Source organism: Diospyros lotus, chromosome 9 (assembly GCF_014633365.1).
Source record: "Diospyros lotus cultivar Yz01 chromosome 9, ASM1463336v1, whole genome shotgun sequence".
Lineage (NCBI taxonomy): Eukaryota > Viridiplantae > Streptophyta > Magnoliopsida > Ericales > Ebenaceae > Diospyros > Diospyros lotus.
Window position 1 is genome coordinate 1,029,798 of NC_068346.1, and position 23,866 is coordinate 1,053,663.

Below are 23,866 nucleotides of genomic sequence, written 5' to 3' on the forward strand. Positions count from 1 at the left end.
TCAGTCCATCTAGAGATTAAAAATGACGCCTAAAAATAAAATATAAAATGAAGTCACAACAAAAAAAGATTTAAAAATACCCTCTCGACCATAATATCTCTAGGAGACTCCCTCAGTGGCCTTTTGTTAAAAGAAGACCAATAAATTATGAAAAAATTTCTTGATAAACATGCAAACACTGATATTGGAAATCTCTTTCTAAAAATTCATAACGTTTGAGAATTATCTATAACAATCTTAATTCTAATACAATCCTAATATATTAAGAATTGTTATCACTTTTTAAAAATTCATCTATAAAAAGGAGAATTCTTTCTCTCAAATAAGTTACTCTTTATTGATTAAAAAACTATGCAATTACTTTTTCTATCTTCAAAAATCTAACTTAGATATCAGAATATTTTCTCAAAAAATGCTTTACGCCTTCTGCATGTTTATTTTTGCAGAGTATTCGAAGGCTCAAGATAATTCTTTTCTAACAAATAAATTCTATTGCTACTGTGTTTACACAATAATAACACTCATTAACATTATTCTCTATATTTATAGTTAGGTCATGTATCAAGATCAAACTAGACAACTGACTTACCATATATTTTTAAAAAAATCCATTAAAATAGTTCAAAGGGTACTAAGTTCAAGTGTTTTGACAAATAGTTTTGGATGTCACCATAGAAAGAAAGCTCCATGAAACAATGACATAAAGATCCATCCCCACTATTAGATGTCTTATTTCAACATTTTCCTAAGACTAATCCTTCCCCCACATTAATTCATGATTTCAAAGGGTGGGGCAAACAATTTCGACCACACACATCATTTTCATTGATTGGACAAAGTCTTTTTGGTCATTTGGCTTAATTTATATGCTTATAATGCGTTAAAATTGACCTCTATCCTTCAAAACTCCAACAATATTATAGCAATTAAATTAAATTATTATTATCCTATCACATGTTATTTTACTCTACTAATTGAGGTCGTATCTATAATCATATTTTTTTCATAAAATGATTATATATTATGACATAATTAAGGGTTTTTTTCTAATTTGACCGAAAAAAGAATATTGGAATTTTTAGAATATGAAATGCACTAATTTAGTTAAACCTAAGGGTGCTAGATGTAATTTAACCCAAATAAAATAACATCTCTAGCCTAATCCAACCCCAAGTCAGGCCCAATAAATATATCAAAGCCAAAGCCCAATTGAAGCCTAAAGCTCGCCCGAATAACACTCTCGTACCCTGGTTAAGGTCCAATTCCAGCCCAAATAACATCTACCAGAACCCAGACAATTAACACACAAGCACAAGACAAACTTGTTGTGGCCCAAGCAACATCTCTGGAGCCTAATTAAGCCCATGTTTGGCCCAAATAACATTTACGGAGCCCACTGCTGGCCCATTTGAACATATAAAGGAGACCAAATTAGTGATTTAATTGCTCGTTATAAATAGGGTTACTAACTTTATATGAAATAAAATAAAAGATTATGGAGTCATCAAATAGAAGATAAAACGCTTTCTTAAACAGAGGCGAACCCTAGCATCCGTTACAGAAAACTCCGCTCCGGCCACGCGAAGAATTCAATTAAGGGACGCCCTGGCGGTTGACGGCTCCGGTGGCGGAGTTCTGAGCGTCGGAATTGACGGCAGCGCCGGAAGGGGTGGGAGCGTCTGTGGCGCCGGCGCCGCGGCCGGGCTTGGGCTGCTGGTGGCCCTGAGCGCCGTAGCCCTGGCGATTGTAGTCGTCCAAGTCCTTGTATTGCGTGTACGGACTGCTCTCTAATGGTAACCCTTCCAAATTCGCCCTTTTCTCTCCGCCTTCATCTCTTGTCTGCTGCTCCGATCTGCTCGTCTTGTCCATCTCTCTCTCTCTCTCTCTCGCTCTCCCCGTGCTTGTGAACGATTTCTAATTTTTTTCCCGCTTTCTGTGTTTGTGATTTGGATTTGGGCTTCGATGCATATATATATATATATATATATATACATATGGAAATGGTAATTTTCTGGTTTCTGGTGTGATTGAGGAAGACGCGAATGGGACAAGTGTGTGGTATTGAGTATGAGGTGGAAGCTTGAGAGCGAGACACGGCTTGAGGCTGGCTGGAGCGGTGTTTCCGCCTTATCCTTTGACTACATATTATGTCAAGAAGAAACTTTTTTTTTGTAATTTTTTTTTTTTATTTTGGGAAAATGAAATTTAGCCCAATTTTTCATTTAAAAGATATATACAAAATAGAAAAAAGACGTAATTGAAATATAGAATATTGAGTTGCAGTTTTCTTTTAAATTGACACTTTTATATAATAAATAAGCTCACATACCACTTATTTATTATATGTGACACTGGATAATGGATGCATTACATATGTTTGATCGTTTGTCTTTGTTACTTTTGTGTGTATTAATTAATAATATTTATTTGTTAGATATGATTCTGATTAATTAATTAATGTGGTTTTTCATTTTCGACATTCTTATATAAAATACTGTTCAAGGGCTTCTCGTTTTGGTGATTACTTCATCATCTCGGGTCGAGGTAAGGTAGTTGATTTGTGCTTATTGTATAATTAATCTCGAGAATGCCTTATTTAATATAATAATTTAATAATAATACCTGATATATTCTAAATATAACTTGTAACTTTGGAGTCCCTCTGTTTTGGGACAGCAATCACTTTCGCCAAATTCATACCTTGTCATGTAATTTTACCTTTTTTTTCTTAAATTATTTAAATTTATTATTATTTTAATTACACTCAATTACTTATATTTTCAATTCAATTTAAATCTTATAAAAAAACAAAGATTAAATTCATTCATCTCATTTTATTTTTTTTAACACATCAAAATATAAAAACTAAATTAATTCAAAAATATAAATATAATTATATAATTAAGATAATAACAAATTGCCACAAGAAAAAATCATTAAAATATCTAAGTTAAATTTATCTGAGAATGTAAGTTCAAATATCTAACTGAAACAAAAAAAAATTTAAGTGGCTATACAAAAAAGTATATAAAAACACAAACATGGGCATGGCCCAACCACTTTTGTAGAAGTTAAATGGCTTGAGAAAGATCTTTTGTTAATTTGAATGTTCTAGTCATTCTAACAACATTAGAAACATGGAGCAACTGTAATAAGTAAAGGGTACATGACAGTTGCTCGGGCATAAACAAGAAGATTCAAATGCAAGAAAATCAAGCAACTGTTCATTAACATATTCCCGAATTTTGGTTCATCTGTAAAGCTCTGTAAATGCATGGATGAATGGACTAGAACACCTCTTCATCCGCAAGGGTGCATGCATTCCTGACAGCCTCTGGAAATTTATATCAAAGATTGCAAATTAACGCATGTCATCATGTAAGCAATTTTCAATACAAACGGAGTAAAAAACACAGAGAGAGAAAGCAAACTCCTTTGCCAATCAATCTACTTCAAACTGGGGATAGCTAACTAAAAAAAAAAAAAAAGGAAGTCTCCGTGAAACTTGTTCTTACTTGGTAGGGAACATTTCATCTCATCCCTGTGTTTTTCGAGAGCTGCGAAACCGCCATCCTTCATCCTAGCACGAATCACAAAACTGGGCCTCAAACGAACTGCACTGCCCTGTGTTGGATTCACATTGGCGTTTCTGAGCTCTGTTTTCCCACTTTACATGTTTTGATGGGCTTTCATGGGGTTGCATTTTCTTGATGGTATCCATTCCATTCTTCAACCTCTTTTGCTTACCAAACGGGTAAACCTACATCTACCTGAATTGGCCTTTGATCATGAAACATGGACATGAAATCATTTCTTGTGCCAGTTCTGGTGGGGTTGCTTCCCCCAGCGCCTTAAAAGATGCAGACAACCTGCTCCAGTGAATAAACCCACAGCAGTAAACGCAATCATTGTCGAATTCTCAATGTTCTGATAGTAGCCTCTCTGCACAAAGGTTGCAACCAACTTAATATTTTATTGCCATTTGGGGTAAACCCACCAATTCATCATAAAAAAAGAAAAGATAAAGGATGGGACGAAGAAAGAAAAAAAAGTTAAATTATAAGATATGAGAAGTATGTTAAGGCCTCAAACATAGTGATGGAACTTCATGGAAAGAAGTCTGCATAAATGTTATAATATTTCCCGCTCAAAAGTTAGCATCTGACAATTAGCAGATGTTCTCGAAAATAATTTTGCACCTCTATTATTTAAAATTGACATGTGACTACTACTTAGTTGTGAAAAAAAAAATTAGCACTAAAATAATTCGAATTTTCATATAAATAAAAAATTAGGCTAGTTTAATAATTGAAATACAAAAAATGGGCCAATTTCATACCCGACGTTTATCAACTGTTAGTTTAATTAGCGGTGGGTATGAAGTTGGGACAGTTTTGAGAATTGAAGTACTCAACTAACCCAAAAAGAAATATAGGTACTAAACTGACCAGTGGGCAGTGGCATATAGTACAGGGGCAAACTTAACTTCTAGCCTTATTTATTTAACATTTTTTTGGGTGGATGTTGGGCATATAGAGGTTTGAGGACACTTATATTTCCTAGTTGAACGATAATACATACTTGCACCAGGAGAAACAGAATTGCGGCATGAGCAGGGGCCAGGGAAAGGCTTATCATCCCTCCTCGCAACTCATTAGGTACGTACCTGCGCATTGAGCAAGCAGCAGGAAATATATCTCAGTCCCACCCTAAATGACAAATTAATCCACAGAAATAACCTTCCATTAAGCAGCAAGTCAAAAGACTAGCAACCAAATAGAAACCAGAGAGACAAGGAACCCAATATAGTTACATGGTCCTCAATCTGGCAAGCGAGGGTAAAATCAGCCCCACACAAGCATGAAATACAAAGAACAGTGTCACGAGCACATGGATTTCCTGCATATTTAAGTCAAAATGTAAAGTCCAAGCGCAACTTCAAATCCAATAACAAGAAAAAACCGAAAATACGGTTATCAAATGATTGGTGAGTAAAGGCATCCTAACCTGATAATCATAAGCCACAATGGACAAAATCAAACCCATTACAATGAACACATATACCAGACAATCCTCTATCCGAGGAGATGATGGTCTACTAAAGAACCATGGAAATATCGTGCTTCCTAGCATTCTAGCACCCAGCAAACAAGGGTATATCAAACCTAGATGCACTTCACGTCCATCAGCCTAAAACCACAGAGACGTCAGTTGATAAATTATTCACAACAGGATATTATAATTTGCACTAGCTGAAAGCTAAGAAGATGGAGATTACAAAAAACATCAATGTAATGCAAACACAATGAAGTGACATAAAGTGGTTGGTTTCAAGTTAGGAGTCCTTTGGAAGCAATCAGAAGAATTCTAGTTACATGAGTTGACAATAAACCCAAAAATGAAAAACTCTATTTGAATGGGAAAAGTTGCTTCTGAATAGCATTTACAGTATATGATTACATTATAATTTTTGAGACAACATTCTAGAAAGTTTAAATAAACATTTCAGATACTTCAGCAAACATTTAGGATTTTTTTGGTTACTAAAAGGAAACTCCATTAGGCCAAGACAAGGTTATAAAAATATTTAAATACTTGATGAATTTATATTTTCATGTTATTTTTCCTTTAACTTTCAATCAAGCATCTATTAAGTTATACAGACGTAATTGAATAAAGTATAACTATAAGTTTCCGGTAAGATTTCCTAAAATTTCCTTCTAGTGGCGCAAAAATTTCTTAGAAGGTTGCTATTAAGTTTTTCATTCAATTTTTTATCATTTCCTCTTTTTTTTTCTCCTATATTTTTCATGACATTTCTGACTTTAATTTCCCTATCATTTCCTGCTTCTACTTCTTATTTGGCAACAATGCTTTAGTTTTAGCTTCAATATGTTGTTGAGTCTAATTATGTTTCGTAAGTTTTAAGAGAGGTATTTTGGTAAAAGGACATCTTTAGTGTATGAGACTCCCTACTTTACAAGGATTGGGGAGGATCGTCTTTGTACACAGCTTTACTCTTTCTTAAGGAGGTTGTTTCCACAACTTAAACTCATAACCTTCCAGTCACAAAGGAACAACCTTATAGTTGCCACCAAGACTCACCCTTGGGACATAAGTATTTTGGTAATTTACAAATTTAACTCGTAACCTTCCAGTCACAAAGGAACAACCTTATAGTTGCTACCAAGACTCACCCTCGAGACATAAGTATTTTGGTAATTTACAAATTTTGGGCATGTCTGTAGACACCGCCATGGCTAATCACCAGGGTCAAGTTTGTATTTGCCTTTTATTTATCGGCATTTATGGTTTTCAATACATTTTAAAAATTGAAAATTTTAGGAACATCCATGCTTATTATATTATTAATTTTCATCAGAAATCCTTCATTCTAAATCAACAAAAGAAACATTTAGCTATACACCTACAGAAATGTAGTTAAAATTGTAACTAGATTTCAAGTTCTGCAGTTCCTACATCCTAGATTGAAAATCCTTTCGAAACTAAAAGTGAAATCAATTATTGGTGGTAAAATAGAGATCAAGAATATGTACCACAATAGTAGGCCCCCACAGAATCCAGAAGACTGCAACAGATAACTGAACAGAAGCTTGTGCACAACCCAACAGCCATACCCGTTTATCTGAAATAAAAAAAATAAAAAAATCATTGATGGGGCTGGGGCTGTGCAGTTTCTCAACCAGTAAAGAATCAAGAATTTGAAAGCAATGCAATTCACTATTAAAAACAAGATAGAAAAGTTAAAAAGACTTAAAAAAGGAGTTAGCAAAAATAAAGCATTGCCTAAAAGCCTGATAGGCCACCGGTGTACCAGACCTACCAAAGACCAGCAAGCATGAAGGGGAGAATAGGGAATTAGCACATGCAGGTTGTTACAACCAGCATGTGCGCATGGGGGGTAGTTTTGTAATCCATAGGCTAAGGGAATAATCTGCATGTGCAAGGGAATTCGATTAGAGAGGGGTAGAGGAGCGGTATAAAGAGCTGAGAAGAAGAGAGAGAGGGTTGCTAGTTTTTTATAGAAGAATTGGGAGAGTAAGGGCCTCTCGAATGCCCTGATTTGTTCTTGTTTCTTGCTGAAAGGTATTGATAGTTATTGATATTTGATTGTTGTTTGGATTTCTATCAGGGTTCCTATCAATTTGGTATCAGAGCATCATCGATCCTAATGGTCAACTTGACGGATCAAGTAAGGGAATTGGAAGGGAGGATGGACAACATGCAACGGGGAATGGATGCCATGAGGAGTGAGGTCCAATCGGTGGGGAAGAAGGTAGCGAGCTTGCTAGAACAGTTCGCTTGGATGAGAGCAAGGTGGGAAGAGCAAGAACGAGAGAGGAAGAACGAGGAGAGACGGGAGGAGCAAGAGAGAGAGAGAAAAGGGGAAGCGAGATGAGGAAGACCAACCTGCGGGTTGTCATGACCCTATGAGCAATAAAGAGTATTATTGTAATAGAGTAAAATAGTTTGTTTTGGATATTTTAGCAATTAGTTAAGTGCACATGGTTGCATGTGCAAGGCTGTTATGAGACAAATATGCCTATATAAAGCTGCTGTAAATGGATGGGTTTTAGATGTTGAATGATAATTGAAATTCCAATTTCTCTCTAGTCTCTCTCCCTCGTTCTTCTGCCATTCTCCCTCAATTCTCTCTAATTTTCTCCCCCATTCTTCTTCAATTTCCCTTCTCTACATTCTGTTATTAACTTCAACAGTATCGGATCCTTCTGATTTCCATTCTAATCCTAGGCTAAACCCTAAAATCATGACAAATTGGTATCAGAGCCTTACCATCCTCGGCTGTGATTCTGTTGCAGCTCGATTTGAAGGCGAATCCGATTGGGGCTCAGCAATGTGCTGCTCATTTGGATCGAAGGTGATTCCGACTAGAGCCAATCGTTCTTTAGTTGTAAATTCAATCGTTCTTGTAAGAGAGTTGGTCGATTTGGTCGGCTGTAATTTCCGTCGTCGATTCATAGTGGAGCCCATCATCGATCAGTATAGTGGAGTGTTCACGATTGGAGTGGGTCAATAGGCGAGCATACTTGAAGCGTTGCGAACAGACAACGCTCGTTGTTGGTGAGGGAGTCCGTCAAAGACGGTTGGGTGAGACAAAGGAGTTGATTCTGGCGAGAAAGGAAGGCGCGAAGTGGAAGCGAGTGGAGGTAGTCATTGAATCTCAGCAAACGCACACAGAGCTTGGGCAATCTTGAATCCGCTATAATCTTGTGTGGAGAGCGATCACTGCAAGAGGCTGATGGCTCGCGGCTAAGACTCCAATCTTGTCCAGAATTGAAGGCGAGCAAGCCAGGAGGATTCACGATTGGAGCTTTTGGTCAGTGATTGGGTGGTGACCAGTGCAAGGAGGAATTGGACTTGGATTGATCGAGCAGCAATTTCAACGGAATCAACGAGTTCCAGCATTCTAGTGAGTCTGGGTGGGCTCTCGGCGAAGGATTAATTCTTGGCATTCGTGATTGTAGTAGATTTGAGTTGGAATATTGAAGAGGAGTCCGCCATGACTCTCGGTCGCGAATTTAAGAAGCGTGAGTTGCGCTAGAGTCGATTAACATATTAGAGTGGCGCCGACTGAGTAATAGAACCGATTAAGGAAGGCGAGCAACCCAGCCGTTCGTGAATAGGCAGAGGTTCCAAGGTGATAGCAAGTCCACTTGGTGTTAACGCGGACGGCCAGGAGACTCACTACCAGAGCAGAAGGCCAATACGAGAGCTCCATTGTAGTTGGTGACGTGGGCGAGGAAGGTGTGGAGGCCTTTATCAAACGCGACTAGTGAGTAGGCAGAACCGAGGAAGGATTCAAGGCGAGTCCACCAGTCCAACGAACTTTCCTTGCCGCGATAGAATTTGGAATTTCAACTATTCCAGGCGTGGTTCAGGGAGGCGTCCACAAGGCATTTCGTGATCTGGAAGCAAATCGAAGCGGGTGAGCATATCTCACATTCAATTCCGAAGGAGAAACCGGAGATTGATGCTTGGCCGCGAATTCCAGTTCCATTAGCAAATCCTTGAGCCTCAGTTGTGGGTCAATTCGATTTAAGAGAAGAGGAGACAGATCAAGTCAGAGGAGTCTTAGATCAGATTGTGGAGGAAAAGCAGAAGCTGAACGCTTTGTGGTAGGCGTTTATAGAAACAAAAGTCAGTGTTGAAGCGCTGGTGACTTTGGAAGCTACGAGTAAGGCTTAAGGCGACTTATCCGTGGCTCCGGTGAAGGGATTGATCAGCGAATCAGTGAAGAGGTATTCCACAAGCGAAAATTCCAATAAAAAATCTAAGCTGTAAGTAAGGGGAAACAAGAGGCAAATTTCGGCTGTGAATTACTGTTAACCTCTTTCGAATTGCCTTGGCTATTGAATTGCGTTGAGGCTGTGAGTAGAGGAAACAAGAGGTAGATTTTGGCTGTAAATTTTTGGCTAACTTGGGTCAAAGTGGAAAGGCAAAGAGGAGTGGGTGCCCGACTCTTGAGTTGCAATTGAGGCGAGTCTAGGAACTGCTACAACATGCAAAACAGAAGCATGTATATAACTCCCATTCCTTGGCTGTCGAAGTATGTTGTTGGTGAAAATTCAACCATGGGTAGCAGTGCATATCTGAGACCATTGGAATCTCAGTTGCAGCAGAAGAATTCTTCATTTTCAGTTGGAATGGAGCATCAATGGCAGCCAAAGAAGGCTGCATTTTCAGTAGGAATGGAGCCTCAATGGCAGCCAAAGAAGGCTGCATTTTCAGTTGGCAGCAACAAGGAACATAAGAAGGGGATCAGCCAATTGGACAAAGGAACCAGTAGTGGGTTTGATGAAGAGTGCAAGGAATTCAGTCGAATGTTCCGCGAGAAGCTACAAGAGTTTGCAATGATACTTATTAAGAAATATCATTACAACTTTCCGGTGGAATATTTTGATGATTATCATAGAAGCTTTAACAAGGAGGAATTCCTTGGAATGGAGAGCAGGAGGAGAAGCTGAAAGAAAGAGCAAACAAGGAAGCAAGGAGAATTGATCATTTTATGGAAGATTTGGAGCATGAACCAGAAGTGAAGGAAAGGCGGAACCAGAAGCAGAACTGCTATGAAGATGGCCTACTTGTAGCTGAAATATCTTCCAATGTTGTGAAGGTGTGTAGAACTGATCCTAAAATGTGCCACAATGTTGCTATAAATTTTGAGATTGAGGAGCAACAACAATTGAAGGCTGAAGGATTAGATAACGTGGAGGGATTTTTATCAAATGATAAGAGGGAGACAGTCCCAGCAGAAGGAAGACTTGTTGATCCTAAACAATGCCACCATATTGCTGCCAATTTTGGAGATGATAAAAAGAGGGGAACATATGTGGTAGCTGGTCGCTTAGAGTTTCAGAATGATCGACATTTGAAAGCTGTAGGGTTGCATATTTCAGCTGCTACCTGCGACAAGGAGCGGCTAAATTCATTGAAGGCATTTGATGTGGACACTTTGACAGGTTTTGGCATTATATTGGATCCCCAAACTATGAGTACTAGCAATCTTAATTTGGTAGCTATTACAAACCCAAGGGAAATAGTATGTTACTTTTTGGAGGAAGATGCAGCCTTGTCTGCAATGATTATCATTTTTGTTTCAATTGAGAACCTAAAAATGAAGAAGAAGAGACCTCGAAGGAGGAAGAAGGATGAACCAGATGGAAAAGGCTGGAATTGGATGAAAAGCCATGGCTACTTGTTGCAAGTTCTTGGGGACAAGAACTTTCTTAAGGAAGGGGGAATTGTCATGACCATATAAGCAATAAAGGATATTATTGTAATAGGGTAGAATAGTTTATTTTGGATATTTTAGCAATTAGTTAGGTGCACATGGCTGCATGTGCAAGGCTGTTATGAGACAAATATGCCTATATAAGGCTACTGTAAATGGATGGGTTTTAGATGTTGAATGATAATTGAAATTCCAATTTCTCTCTACAATTTCTCTCTAGTCTCTCTCCCTCGTTCTTCTGCCATTCTCCCTCAATTCTCTCTAATTTTCTCCCCCATTCTTCTTCAATTTCCCTTCTCTACATTTTGTTCTTAACTTCAACGGTATCGGATCCTTTCGATTTCCATTCTAATCCTAGGCTAAACCCTAAGCTCATGACACAGGGTTCGCCCTTGTCAAGGGAGGGAACGCTGGTAGCTGGAGGGAGAAGTGGCGAAGGGGGCGACTGGGTCGATGGTGATAGAAGGCAGCAGTACTGTGGGAGACCCCTGGAAATACCCATCTTCGAGGGAGATGATCCAGATGGCTGGATCTTTAGGGCGGAGCGCTACTTCATTGTGAACCAGCTGTTCGATGCGGAGAAGCTGGACTCAGCAGCTCTTTGTTTTGAAGGAGCTACTCTTTCTTGGTTCCAGTGGGAGCAAAGACAACGACAGGTGAGGAGCTGGGAGGAGCTCAAGGCGATGTTGAGGAATAGGTTCAGGCTCGCGCAAGAAGGCACAGTGGAAGAAAGGGTCTTCACGCTTCGACAGTGGGGGTCCGTCAAGGACTACCGCCTTGGCTTCGAGACTCTAACCTCACCGCTCACAGGCATGCCAAAGGCGTTGCTGGAGGGCCACTTTATCAACAGAATGGAGCCGATCATCCGAGCTGAGATGAGGGTGTCGAGGCCGATTGGGCTGGAGCAGATGATGGACCTAGCCCAACCAATTGAGGAGATGAATCTGGTGATTCGTGGAAGCATTTTTGGACCCGACCCAAACAAAGGTCAAGCCCCTTCGTCCCCAATTTCGAATCACCAGCGAGTAGTGATATTGCCTCCTCAGATGATGGCACAAAAATGGGTGATGCCCAGCCCCGCCACATCACACTAGCCTCCGACCTTCGCTAAGGCGATGGGTGAGGAGTTGGGAGTTGCGGTGTTGGCTGATGAGAAGACGAACATAGCAACACTGTGTTTGGAGGGTGTTGCACTTCCATGGGCCCCGTGGGAGCAAAGGAGACGAAGAGAGATTCGTGTGGGTAAGAAAGCAAACCTGAAAGACGAAGCCATAGGGCGCCACCATCGCATCTCTGCTCAAGAAAAGGCGAAGAAGGGGAAGGCGAAGAAGAAAAAACCGGTGACTAGACCACCACAAGGTGACAGCAAAAGCGTCAAGAAGAAATGCAGGAAGAAGAAGAAGCTTCAGAAATACCAAGCTCCAGTCCCAACCAAAGACACCGCAATGCCAATTCAGTCCGATTCGGACGCCGACGATGATTCCTCCTCCGGTGAGACCAAGCCCAAGAAGATCCAGAAACTTCTCGAGCCCTACACTAGGTACCAGCAGATTAACTTCCTTGTTGGCGCCGCCGTGCCCGACGCTTTCCTTTCACTCGCCTCCGCGATGCCTTAGATCGCGACATATCTCGTTGCAAGTTCGTCGTCTACGACCTCGCGTGGGACACGACGCGAGAAACCTTAGTCTCTACCTTCAAGTCATGCGTCGAGATTGAGGACTGCAACGTAATCTTCGACCGGGTCATGGGCAAGACCAAGGGCTACAGCTTCGTCCAGTTCAAGACGAGACTGGAAGCGGCCAAGGCATTGAAGCAGCCGAGGAAAAAGATCAAGAATCTGATGTCAAGGACAGCGGATCTAGTAACGTCCAAGGAGGGCATCGTACCGATGATTGGGGCGCCATCAAGGGTCCAGCCATCTCCTACCACTTTTGATGAGAACAATCTGGAGGACATTTACAGTCTCCTTCGTTTTTTGAGAGTGGAACCATGGGGGAAGTGGGCATAGTGGAATAAACCTGTCCAAAGGCCTTTCGAGGAGGGTGATGAGAGGACCTAAGTTGGTGCAATCAATTTTGAGGCCAATTATGTTAAGAAGAACGAAGTTTAGCATAGACCGAGATGGCAAGCCAATTATAGTTCTTCCGCCAGCAGACATTAAGGTGATTTATTGTGAACTCACAGAGGCTGAAAAAGATTTCTATGAGGCCTTGTTTAAAAGATCCAAGGTGAAATTTGACCAATTTGTTGAGCAAGGACGAGTTCTCCATAACTATGCTTCTATTCTGGAACTACTATTGCGTCGCTATTGCGTCTTCGCCAGTGCTGCGACCACCCATTTCTTATGATGAGCCGAGGTGATACTCAAGAGTATTCGGATCTGAATAAGCTTGCCAAGCAGTTCCTTAAGGTGGCCCGGGTGGGAGAAGTTTCAGTGACCATACTGGAGGGCACATTTGTTAACCGGTTGAAGCCAAAAATCAGGACAAAAGTTAGGGTGTTACGGCCATCGGGCCTATCGCAAATCATGGAGACTGCCCAGCGAATTGAAGACAAGATTCACATATTCCAAGCCCAAATGGGTCCTGGACCACCTGGGAGCCCTACGATTCAGCAACAATTTCCTACTTTTCACCAAGTGTGGGAGGGGAGTAATGATAGGCCACCGGTGTACCAGACCTACCAAAGACCAGCAAGCATGAAGGGGAGAATAGGAAAATTAGCATGGGGGGTAGTTTTGTAATCCATAGGCTGAGGGAATAATCTGCATGTGCAAGGGAATTCGGTTAGAGAGGGGTAGATGAGCAGTATAAAGAGCTGAGAAGAAGAGGGAGAGGGTAGCTAGTTTTTTATAGAAGAACTGGGAGAGTAAGGGCCTCTCGAATGCCCTGGTTTGTTCTTGTTTTCTTGCTGAAAGGTATTGATAGTTATTGATATTTGATTGTTGTTTGGATTTCTATCGGGGTTCCTATCAAAGCCCCTTCATAAATGGAAGAAAGCTGCTATATCAAAACCAAGACTTGCAAAAGCATACAGTGCAGATGCTAGTGAATATAAGTTGGAATAAGAATTCAAGGATAAAGATAAGTTACAGCCATTTAAGTAAAACTAATTTAAGGGCTATTATTCTTCAGATAAAACAAAAAATAAGAATAATTTTCACTAAAAATTACATGGATCAAGAATATATGATCTTTTCAGTGAAAGCACAATGACCAATATACCCTAACTAGAAATTGAATGAATGACCCTAAACTAATTCCGGAAAATGTAAATAGTAATTAAGACTCCAAAGCAACATTAAACACAGAAAATAACCTAAAATAGATCATAGCCCCACAATGGTGTCTTCTCATACTGCTATTTGTTGGATATTTCAATCCAGACAATATACACCTGTCCCTCTTTATTTAGAGATATTATCATCAAGTTTAAATAAGAACACCACAATCTTTTTCTCCAATTACCCACATAATTTTCCACTACAAAAAAAAAAAGAAAAGAAATTCATTTCTATCTTTTGTACCGCAGCTACAGAAGCTTGTGTAAGAATAACTGATACTCTCCTACAGATAGCATTCAGAAATTTCATCTTACCAACAGAAAAGTAGAAAGAATTAAGAGAACGTTTTGTCATACCACCAAAGATGTATGCAGCAAAAGATATCCTATAATCCTCAAATGCTGCTTTCTGTGGAACTTCTTTCCACCCTCGAGTGAGCAAAATGATAGACAGAATCGCCAGCAAGATTGCTGCAGTAGAAGGAGAAAGCAAGCTTTTCTCCACATTATTATTTACCAGCCAATTTGCCATTACTTGGCTACCAATGAGAGATGCTGACTCAGTGAAGGTCATTAACCAAAATAGGTTATTCAATGTATCTTGCCTGTGCCCAAGCTGCAAAGAGAAACCATAAAGACTCTTCATCGGTAAGTTGTCAGTTTCTACTCACAATCTTCATGATGCGAAATAGGACAAACAGGGACCTGGTATTCCCAAGGACAAAAGAAAATAGCACATACACATAAATCAACCTAAGATTGACTCCTGTTTGTGTTAAAATCTCGTGGCATCAAATAAGCCATCATTACAAATGGAAAAGATAACACAAACCTTATCATGCTCAACCACCATCCATGTCTCAAAACTGAATGAAAATATAGAACTGGCAATAGAGAGACAGACACTTGCCAACCAGATGCTTGGATGTCCAATAATTTTCTTCCACACACCAACAAAGAGGTGTAGGATGAAAAATATCAAACAAATTTTCTTTTGACTTCTGCATTAAATAAAACATTTCATTATTATTTGGAAGAAAAGAAACATAATTTGACTAGATAGAGTTTACTCAGTTTAGCATGCCTTGTATTTCCCAAACGGAAAGCATTCAACTTAAAGCTCCACTTTTTTGGCAACAGCACTCGAGCAAATGACCTATTTCTACATATTCTGATTACGCAGTAGACAATAAAGTGTTACACTCGCAAAATCTATATAATGATCCTAAATATTATGACTGAACCTAAAGACAGGAATGCCAGTGCAAAGGCTTTCATGTCAAAATAACATCAACAAAGAGCCTGTTCAATCTTATTGGAAAGAACAAATTGCATAAAAAATGCGGGCATAGTTCAGAAGACAATTAGTCTCCAAACAAATACCATGCATTTAAGATTACTGTGACATCATTATTGTACAATTCCGAATTTCTTCATGTATTGCCAACTTATTTATGGAGCTAATATGTTGTAATATGTTGCCAAATGAACCACAGGTAAAAATTCAAACCCTGTGAATGGTCTCCTCCTTGGGCTCTTTGCCGTTTCAGATGTCATCCAACAGCTATCACATAGATACATAGTAATTCTAGAATCTATGCATTATCAAGCATTAAGTAGGCTCAGCATGCGTGTTAGATTAAAAATGGATTACCGGGATATCACATTAACACATCGAAGATTTGACCAAAACTGGAAAGGCCTCAACAAAGGCCAATAAGATCAAAAAGAACCAAAAGCAACAACTGCATAGTGTGGACTCACATTAGATCAGAAAGCACGCCTAACAAAGTGCCAAGGAAGAGAGCAGCTGCATAAGCAACACAGAGCGACAATACCATGTATCCCCGACCAACACCGTAGTATGCCAACTCATTCTCTCCAACTACTGACCACAGCCCTTCCATCACTGAGGAAGAGATAGAGAAAACAATATAATCAGAAATGAATTTTCAATGATGCAACAAGACTCACCACGGCAAAAATTCAGACACCGATTGGTTGCTGAGATCAGCGCAAAGAAGTCAAATGTTGATCTCAACTTTTTTCAGATCCAATTAACCAGCCGAGATAAACAATTCTGTTGAACTCAGCCTTCAGTATTCGATATTTTACTTCTCACGTTTTCCTCACTTTTCTCGTCCAAACCGATGGCTATGAGTGTGTGGATGTAGAATACATACCTGAGGCAAGAGAATATATCAGAAGAAACCGTCTCTGGAACCGAAGAAGGGAAGATGGAAGAGAGTGATCGAATAGAGTCGGAGATCTGTTGGAACTCGCCCACGGTCGAGGAAGAGAGAAGATTGAGAGAAAACATGACACCGATATGAACACGTATAGCGCCCGATTTGGTTCCCACACTTCGCTCTCGATTACTACTCCCATCGTTTGGGAGGAAAGAAAATGTGGGTGAATTTAGGGATCTAGAAACCCTAGATCGGAATTCGGCCTCCCGATTGCACGGAGAGAGAGATTTGGGGGGGGGAGTTCAAACTTGCTAATGAAGAGCTCTGCAACAACAAATAGCTGATGATTGTTCTAATGTTTTTCGCCTTTTTATGTTTCCTGGGAATATAAAATTGGGCCTCACTTCAGCCCGCTGGCTTATGGGCCGATAAGGAAGCCCAGGAGTGTGTAAAGTGGATTCCGCAGCCCAGCGTATGAGTTTGATATTTTGCTAGATATTTTTATCATAAAATTACTTTTATAAATGTTTTTATCAAAAATAATTTTAGTTAATAATTTCATTTTTTACTTGTATTTGATTGGTTGAAAGGTAGGGTAGGAGATGGATCTGACATAATGAAAAGGGAAGATTAAAGAAAATAACAAAACTATTACAATTTTTTTATAAAAAATATTTTTGTTATTAAAACATTTTTTTTATCTACTTAAAACGTTTCTCTCTTACTCATAATGGCTCCGTTTGTTGCAGCTTAATTAAAAAAATTATAATTTCTAATTTCTTAGATTATAGCTTCTAAAACTTATAATAAGTTGTGAACCTGTTTGTTACAATTTCTTAGAAGCTGTAATTAAGTAGTTGTGATGTTTGATACCATAAACTGTAAAATAACTTATTTTTATTTAATTATCCATAATATCCTTAGTAGTTATAGAATGATAATTTAAAAATTAATTAATGTATATGTATAAGTTTCAAGTGTTATAAAAAAATTAATTAAAGTATAGAGAGAGAGGAAGATGGCGAGAGAGAGGAAGAGATCTGAAAATGGAAATGGCGGTGGAGAAGAAAAAACCATGATTGCGTAGACAAGAGGGTAATTCTTTATTAAAAATAAGAACAAAATTGTCATAACAATGTAAACATTTAAGTAGAAGTTGTAAAAGCTAGGGTACTCCAGCTTTGAAAAAATCAGCTTCTACCCCTTCTAAAAGCTAGTAGAAGCTATAAGTTAGAATTTTATAAGTTAAAACAAACACTATATCCTAACTTTTTTGAAACTAGAAGCTAAAAGTTACAACTTTTAAACTGCAACAAACAGACCAAATATAGGTTAAATAATAGAATTAGTAATGAGAAGAAGCGAGGTGAGGTCAAGAGAATGTATATCCCGTCCCAACCTCGTCACCATTTAACTTGTGCATCGTCAATTATCAAATATAACATTACATTCAAAATAAAAGATACAAATATATCTATTAAATTAATTTAAAGAGATTCATATGTAAATAGAAAAATACATTTTAATATTGTTCACATAAGTTTTTATTGTTCTAGTAAAATAAGAAAGGACTTTTTAAAATTTCCATTATTAACAATTTTATAATCTCAAAATGATCTATTTCCTTAATTAATAGATAAATTAAGGATACTAAATATCAATCTTTTATAATCCTTAACTATTTTCAATTCAGAAATACCTGAAACTAACCCTAATCAACGGCCGTTGACCCTGCCCCAAATCCTTACTAACCCCAGTCACAGTCTCTCCTTGTTTGGCTTCTCATAGAAGTACGCTACACTTTTCTTAACAACTCTTAAGTTGCATTTTTACAAGACTAGGTTGAAATTATTTTGGAAAGCAAATGCAAACTTCATAAAAATGGAAATGTCTAATGTTAATAAGAACTGCCATAAATTATCTACAAAACGTCTTTATATCTACTACATCAATATGTAAATATATGAAAGAAATTAAAAAATTCCTCCTCCATTCCAACCTAATAAACCAAATGCTCCCTACTAAAGCCCATGAGAACCAGCACTATGAATCCCAGGAAATAAGTGACTATAGACACATGGGTGGTTCTTTATTTACAAAAGCATAATATGTACTTGGAAAAGCCAGACTGCAGCGTTGAGTCCTTAAGACAAATTCCTAATCAGCCATCGTAAGCACCAGTTTTTAAGTTTCCAGTTGGATAAGCCAGGCCGTCTAACCAATCGACAAAGATGTCACTCTTGTTCCTGCACGTCAAAAAGAACCAAGTTACTGAAAGTAAAATGAATGGTTTCAATAATGGTTTTTGGTACATGAGGATGGCTAGGGCGAGGGATTAGTAGGTTATAATTGTCATAGAGGGATTAAGGGTTTGATATGTTGTCGTCATTGTTGCTTTTTATCTAGGTGAGGGCCAGCAACCGAATATAGCCTATGAAGAAACTTGTTTTTCCCGCATTTAACAGTCTAAATCTTTTATGTAGAAATTCAATTTAAAGAATTAGGCAATGATAAGTTATTATAGAAGACCTTCATTCCAGGAAAGCAACTTAAATGTCAAATTATATCCATAACATACACAAAAAGGGAAAAAGAAAGAGAGAAATAACTTTGTTTTGGTTCTGGTCATGGCCCTTGATACGGCAGAATAGACAGATAGCAATCAAATAGTCAATCCACAAGCAGTTGGGAAAAGAAATCAGGTGACTAATAGATGGAGTCTACCTATATATTCACCTTATTATCGTATTTGGCAGTCATAAGAAGAAGAATTAAATGATAAAATAACCTTGGGAAGGGCACGGACTATGGAGTGCCATTGCAAAATTGACCAGAAAGATGTGGTAAACCCGAATCTAGACCATCAAAGTGGCCCATATTCCTGAAACACCCCTAATTGTTCTGGTGACATTTCAGCACAAAAGTATGGGTTTAAGGGCCTTTTCCAACAAAATTTTGATCAAGGATACAGGTCTGAAGCAGAAAAACCTAACCAAACATCACCTTTCTCCTTCCCTGATAACCAAGTGGGTGGAATTTAAGTTCAGTAAGAATATAAGCATGAATCATATTATTGTGAAACTGGGAGATAAAGTTATTCCCAAAAAAAGGATTAACTTTGATACTTTGGATCAAGTGTTGAAAAAGAATATGAGATTATGGAGGACATTACTCATCGATTTAAGACGCAATGGTTAAACTGGAGAAATGCGGTCAGCATTTTATGCGATTGTAAGATTCCTTTAAAGCTATAAGCATATATAGTTTTATCAAATGACTATAAGAGCATTTTTGTTGTATGGCTCAAAATGTTGAATAGCTAAGCATCATATTGTTGCCAAACACTAAATTATTAATCACAGACTCATCCAAAAACTTAGGCATATAGAGAAAGGGATAACTACATATTTTATAATATTATTTTTACGAGCAACACACTCTCACACATGTGGCAATACTTCAGTGTATAACTAGGTTAAACACATGCAATTATTTAAATAATTGGTTGGCAGTGAGATTTGAACTTATGATATTTGCTTGTTTTGATGCCTGCCATAATACATTGTTAATCACCAACTCATCTAATAGAAGATTTGAAATTAGGAAATTTGTTTGTTTTGATGACATATTAAACTAATAGCAGCAACTTGTCTAATAATTTAAACTCTCAGAGAGGGGATAATTATTTATTCTCAATAATAAAATAATTGGCCAAGAGCCAACCAGAAAAACAAAAAAATTGGCCAAGAATGATGTTTTGAAGTCTTTGAAGCATAGAATATTTCTTGAGAGCTGAAGCAATGGGATTCCTGAGTAAAGACTGAATGTTAATGAGAAACTGTTGAAAGTTCTGTTTAGCGACTGCAGAAGAGAGTAAAACTATTGACAGCTAAAGAGAATCAGTTGAAAGTTATGATAACTGTCAACAGGATTTAGGAACTTTCGACAGTTGAAGGACCCAGTTAACCAACTGGAGTGAGCTGACAGAATGGCCAGATGGTAGACAGTTTTGGTAAACTATCAACAGTCTGTTGATCTTGTGCATTGAGTCATCGACTGATTCTCTTTAGCTGTCAATAGTTGCTATTGAAGGACCCAGTCAACCAACTAGAGTGAGTCAACAGAATGGCCAAATGGTTGACAGTTTTGGTAAACTATCAACAGAGTCTGTTGATGTTGTGCCTATGTCATCTTGATTTTGAGCTACTTTGTGAGTGGAAGCTACGTCATTGCATCCTATATCTGCTATGGCTGACCAAAGGAACCAAAATTAATCCTTACTTTGAGCTATTATGGTGTGCAAGTGTAATGTAAGTTCCAGACCTTTCAACAGGACATTGATCGTGGATTGACATTTGTAATGCAAACCATAAGTTCTCTCAAATATCAAATATATCTACGCACATCCAAAAGATCTTCATCATAAATACGCAAAAATATAAGGAAATAAATTCATGAGGGTTGATATATTGACTAATCAATCTTTGTTCACACCTTGTTTACGGTTTCTGAACACTCAGCCCCAATCACCCCACAATCTTTACCACGGTATTGAGACATACTGCAGAAAGGTGAGAGAAAAGCAACAAATCAACAATAAAGAAACCTACTTTTTTTTTTCCCCCTTTTTACACAAAAACAACCAACAGAAACAATTAAAACGTATCTTTTACCTTTCATTTACTGTGCCAGGTTGATTGCCTAAACTGGAAGGATTAACTGCAGATGATTCAGCATCCAGGAAAATCAGTTTACCATCCTGTGACAAGAGTCAATTAAGAGACAGATTACCATCTACCAATGTCAAATATATACTCATAACACAGACAGCAGTAGATGCTGAAGGAGAATACATACTTTTGTGTCATCTTCCCCCATCCACCCTGGAATGCTCCTAGACAAAAGGGTAACATATTGCTCCATAGCATCCTCTCGGCTAATGTCCCCAAGCTGTTTCCAAGCATTCCTAACAAAATATCACCAGCTTGCCTTATTAATTTGGCAGTACACCTTAAAATACTACTACCAACACTAGCAGCTCAACGGGAACATGGGTAGAAAATGGGCACCAAAGCATACAAAATAGTCCCAACTTATGCCATTAGTTATCTAATTGGGAATGCTGGAACTTCTTCCTTTTTTTTCCCTTTCAGGAATCCTCCTTATATATTACAATAAAGCAGCCACACTTCTATCCCAAACAGAAAGATTGATGGGCAACATAAGTATTAGGCATAAGCAAGTTAATTGAAAAGGGCAGTAGAACAATATGCAACCAACTCCATTATCTGTTCTTAAAAGGAAAATGACCTCCCAAGCTTAAGGAGCGAAAGGTTAAGCACTTCTTCCCTCCTTGTCACTGACTCAACAATTCACATAGAGGAAGAATAGAAGTTCATCTACATTTTCCATGGAAGACCATCATGGCATTATAAAGGATCAATAAGAAACTTCTTATAAAAAAATGTTAAAAAAAAAAAAAACACAGAATAAGAGAATTATACTGTTGATGTCTACAATCAATTTCTATTTTGAAAACATATTAATTCCCTAATAACTCAGCATGTCCTAACATCCATACTTTCAAGAAGTTTGTTCTTAAATAAAAATCATTTATCAAATGCTTCCAAAATAATAAGTGATGACATTTGCGAACTGAAAAGCTATGTTGATGGAACCTTTTGTTTTGAAGTAGATGATACCCAATGCAACCACACAATTCCTACCATCTTTCATACACCTTTATTTTTGTACGATATTAACCACTGGTTTACTCCAAGTGTCTGGATGTTACTCTCTGCTTTGTATTGCTTAATTAATATTTTACAGAACCAATGGGAACAATTAACTCAATCCTACAAAATTAGTGCAGCCAACATACTCCAGACCTAAATATTGTAGCAGTTGGAAAGCAAACTAAGACAAGTAAAAGCAGTAATAGCAAAAAATCATACAAGAAAGACCACACACGAAGCATACTACCACTTTGCACGAGCAGAGAGCATCAAAGCCATAGGCTGCGGCACTCGGCACGGACCTTCAATAGCAACCTTATGGAGCCCAAACAACTGGTCCGCGACATCACTGTCAAGCCTCGAAACACAATCAGCATTGCTCTCAGAGCCAACAAACACCACCGCTTGACCAAACCGTTTCTCCAACTCAGTCCTCTCTACCCCTTCCCAATCATCAAACAGTCCTCCCTCTTCTTCTTTTCCACCGCCACTAGCCTTTCCCTCACTCCCTTCACCATCCTCTCTCTCCAAATCCCCATCCGATTCCACCTCAACCTTCTCAGCACATCCATCAACCCCGCTCCCTTTCCTTCCCCCGGACGCCTCTTCATCATCATCGCCGATTCGATCACCGCCGCACGGCCACGCCGATCCAACAGTTTCAGCGCTCAGCTCGGTTCCGGCAGATTTAACCGCGTCGGCGTCTGAACAGCCAGTTTCTTCGCCGGATTCTTGAGGAGCAGCGGCAACTACTTTCGCCGGCTTTGGGATGAGCCTGTAGATGAGGCTACAAAAGAGAATATGGAAACTGAAGACGAGGATCATCTCCGTTAATGAGTCCATGTTCACGGAACGGAATGGAGGATTTTCAGAGGAAAATCGGCAGAGCTCTGCGTTGGCGAGAGAAGGAGACGACTGGCGAAAAGGACTCTTTCACCAACCCTTTTATGTGAGTGAGGGAGAGAGAGAGAGTGTGTGTGAGTGTGAGGCGGTTAAGGTATCCCCTTGAAATTAAAAGTTATTTTCTACGATCTTATCTATCTATTTAATTTATAAAGTATTTTTATATTTATATTCCGCTAATCATATCTTTTATCATCTTAATATGTTAATATTTATCTATTAAGTTCTATTATATTATCTGCTTTAGTTACCATTAATATCTTTCTATTAAGTTATGAGGGTATTAGATGCCTGACGCGGGATAGCAAGGAGAAGGGGGATGGAGTTTATGCCCGTCTTCTCACATTTACTCGCGTCCCTATTTATCTATCTTATAAAATAAATTTATTTAATTATTTAAATGTTTATTTACATTAGGCCCACCATCAAACTAACATAAGTTAACCTATTATTTTGGTATATATATAAATTTAAAATAAAAAATAAAATATTTTAAATAAAAGTTCATTCAATAATAATTAATAATTACAATTTAATTTTTATATTTTAGACAAAATTAAATTAAATTTTATGATAAACATAAATATATTTTATGATAATCTTATTAGTAAATTTTATTTTTATTGTTAAGTATAGATAGATGTTAGATGTAAATAGGTAAATAGGTAGATATATATAAAAAGGTATAGATATAAATGTAGATAAACAAGTATTTAGTAAAATTATTTAATAAAATAATAATATTACATAGTCTACATTGACTCACATCACAATTTAATAAGTCAAATTTACATTTTTCTCATGTATTTTTATTTTTTTGTGATTATTTAATTTTTTTATTATTACAATTACACTTATATATTTATATTTTTAAATTAATTTAATTTGTATATTTTAATTTGTTCTCATATGATGACTTAAAATTTTCATTATTTTAATTATACCTATGTACCTATATTTTCAAGTTAATTTAAACTATATAC

General features: G+C 38.0%; 3 protein-coding genes across 5 annotated transcripts; all 3 read right to left on the reverse strand.

The window, feature by feature from the left end:
* Positions 1-1,422: 1,422 nt before the first annotated feature.
* On the reverse strand, positions 1,423-2,093 carry LOC127809710 (uncharacterized). The gene has a single exon (XM_052348728.1). It carries the CDS (start codon positions 1,867-1,869, stop codon positions 1,594-1,596), a length of 276 nt encoding a protein of 91 aa, XP_052204688.1. The 5' UTR covers positions 1,870-2,093; the 3' UTR covers positions 1,423-1,593.
* A 911-nt stretch (positions 2,094-3,004) lies between these two features.
* Positions 3,005-16,566, reverse strand: LOC127809706 (uncharacterized). 3 transcript variants are annotated; one of them, XM_052348721.1, is made up of 11 exons: positions 16,240-16,566; positions 15,821-15,965; positions 15,141-15,227; positions 14,889-15,057; positions 14,414-14,672; positions 6,558-6,646; positions 5,008-5,190; positions 4,814-4,899; positions 4,582-4,666; positions 3,516-3,942; positions 3,005-3,334 (listed from the first exon to the last, which is right to left on the reverse strand). In XM_052348721.1, exons 1-10 carry the CDS (start codon positions 16,442-16,444, stop codon positions 3,808-3,810), a joined length of 1,443 nt encoding a protein of 480 aa, XP_052204681.1. In that variant the 5' UTR covers positions 16,445-16,566; the 3' UTR covers positions 3,005-3,334; positions 3,516-3,807. The 3 variants fall into 3 exon arrangements, with proteins under 3 accessions (XP_052204681.1, XP_052204683.1, XP_052204682.1); XM_052348723.1 differs by lacking the exon at positions 15,141-15,227 and having other exon boundaries at positions 3,011-3,334; XM_052348722.1 differs by lacking the exon at positions 3,005-3,334 and having other exon boundaries at positions 3,341-3,942.
* A 1,557-nt stretch (positions 16,567-18,123) lies between these two features.
* LOC127809711 (acyl-CoA-binding domain-containing protein 3-like) lies at positions 18,124-22,953 on the reverse strand. The gene is made up of 5 exons (XM_052348729.1): positions 22,228-22,953; positions 21,103-21,211; positions 20,919-21,004; positions 20,740-20,806; positions 18,124-18,491 (listed from the first exon to the last, which is right to left on the reverse strand). Exons 1-5 carry the CDS (start codon positions 22,821-22,823, stop codon positions 18,480-18,482), a joined length of 870 nt encoding a protein of 289 aa, XP_052204689.1. The 5' UTR covers positions 22,824-22,953; the 3' UTR covers positions 18,124-18,479.
* Positions 22,954-23,866: the final 913 nt, after the last annotated feature.

What these genes read in the sequence shown, in the direction of transcription:
- LOC127809710 (XM_052348728.1), bottom strand. Translation starts at nt 1,869, where the DNA reads ATGGACAAGACGAGCAGATCGGAGCAGCAGACAAGAGATGAAGGCGGA.
- LOC127809706 (XM_052348721.1), bottom strand. Translation starts at nt 16,444, where the DNA reads ATGGGAGTAGTAATCGAGAGCGAAGTGTGGGAACCAAATCGGGCGCTA. An exon ending in CTTGCCAGATTGAGGACCAT is followed by an intron (nt 4,667 to 4,813) that starts GTAACTATATTG and finishes CTCAATGCGCAG; the next exon opens with GTACGTACCTAATGAGTTGC. An exon ending in TTCTGTTTCTCCTGGTGCAA is followed by an intron (nt 3,943 to 4,581) that starts GTATGTATTATC and finishes ACCTTTGTGCAG; the next exon opens with AGAGGCTACTATCAGAACAT.
- LOC127809711 (XM_052348729.1), bottom strand. Translation starts at nt 22,823, where the DNA reads ATGGACTCATTAACGGAGATGATCCTCGTCTTCAGTTTCCATATTCTC. An exon ending in CTCTCTGCTCGTGCAAAGTG is followed by an intron (nt 21,212 to 22,227) that starts GTAGTATGCTTC and finishes ATATTTTGTTAG; the next exon opens with GAATGCTTGGAAACAGCTTG. An exon ending in TGGGGGAAGATGACACAAAA is followed by an intron (nt 21,005 to 21,102) that starts GTATGTATTCTC and finishes CTCTTGTCACAG; the next exon opens with GATGGTAAACTGATTTTCCT.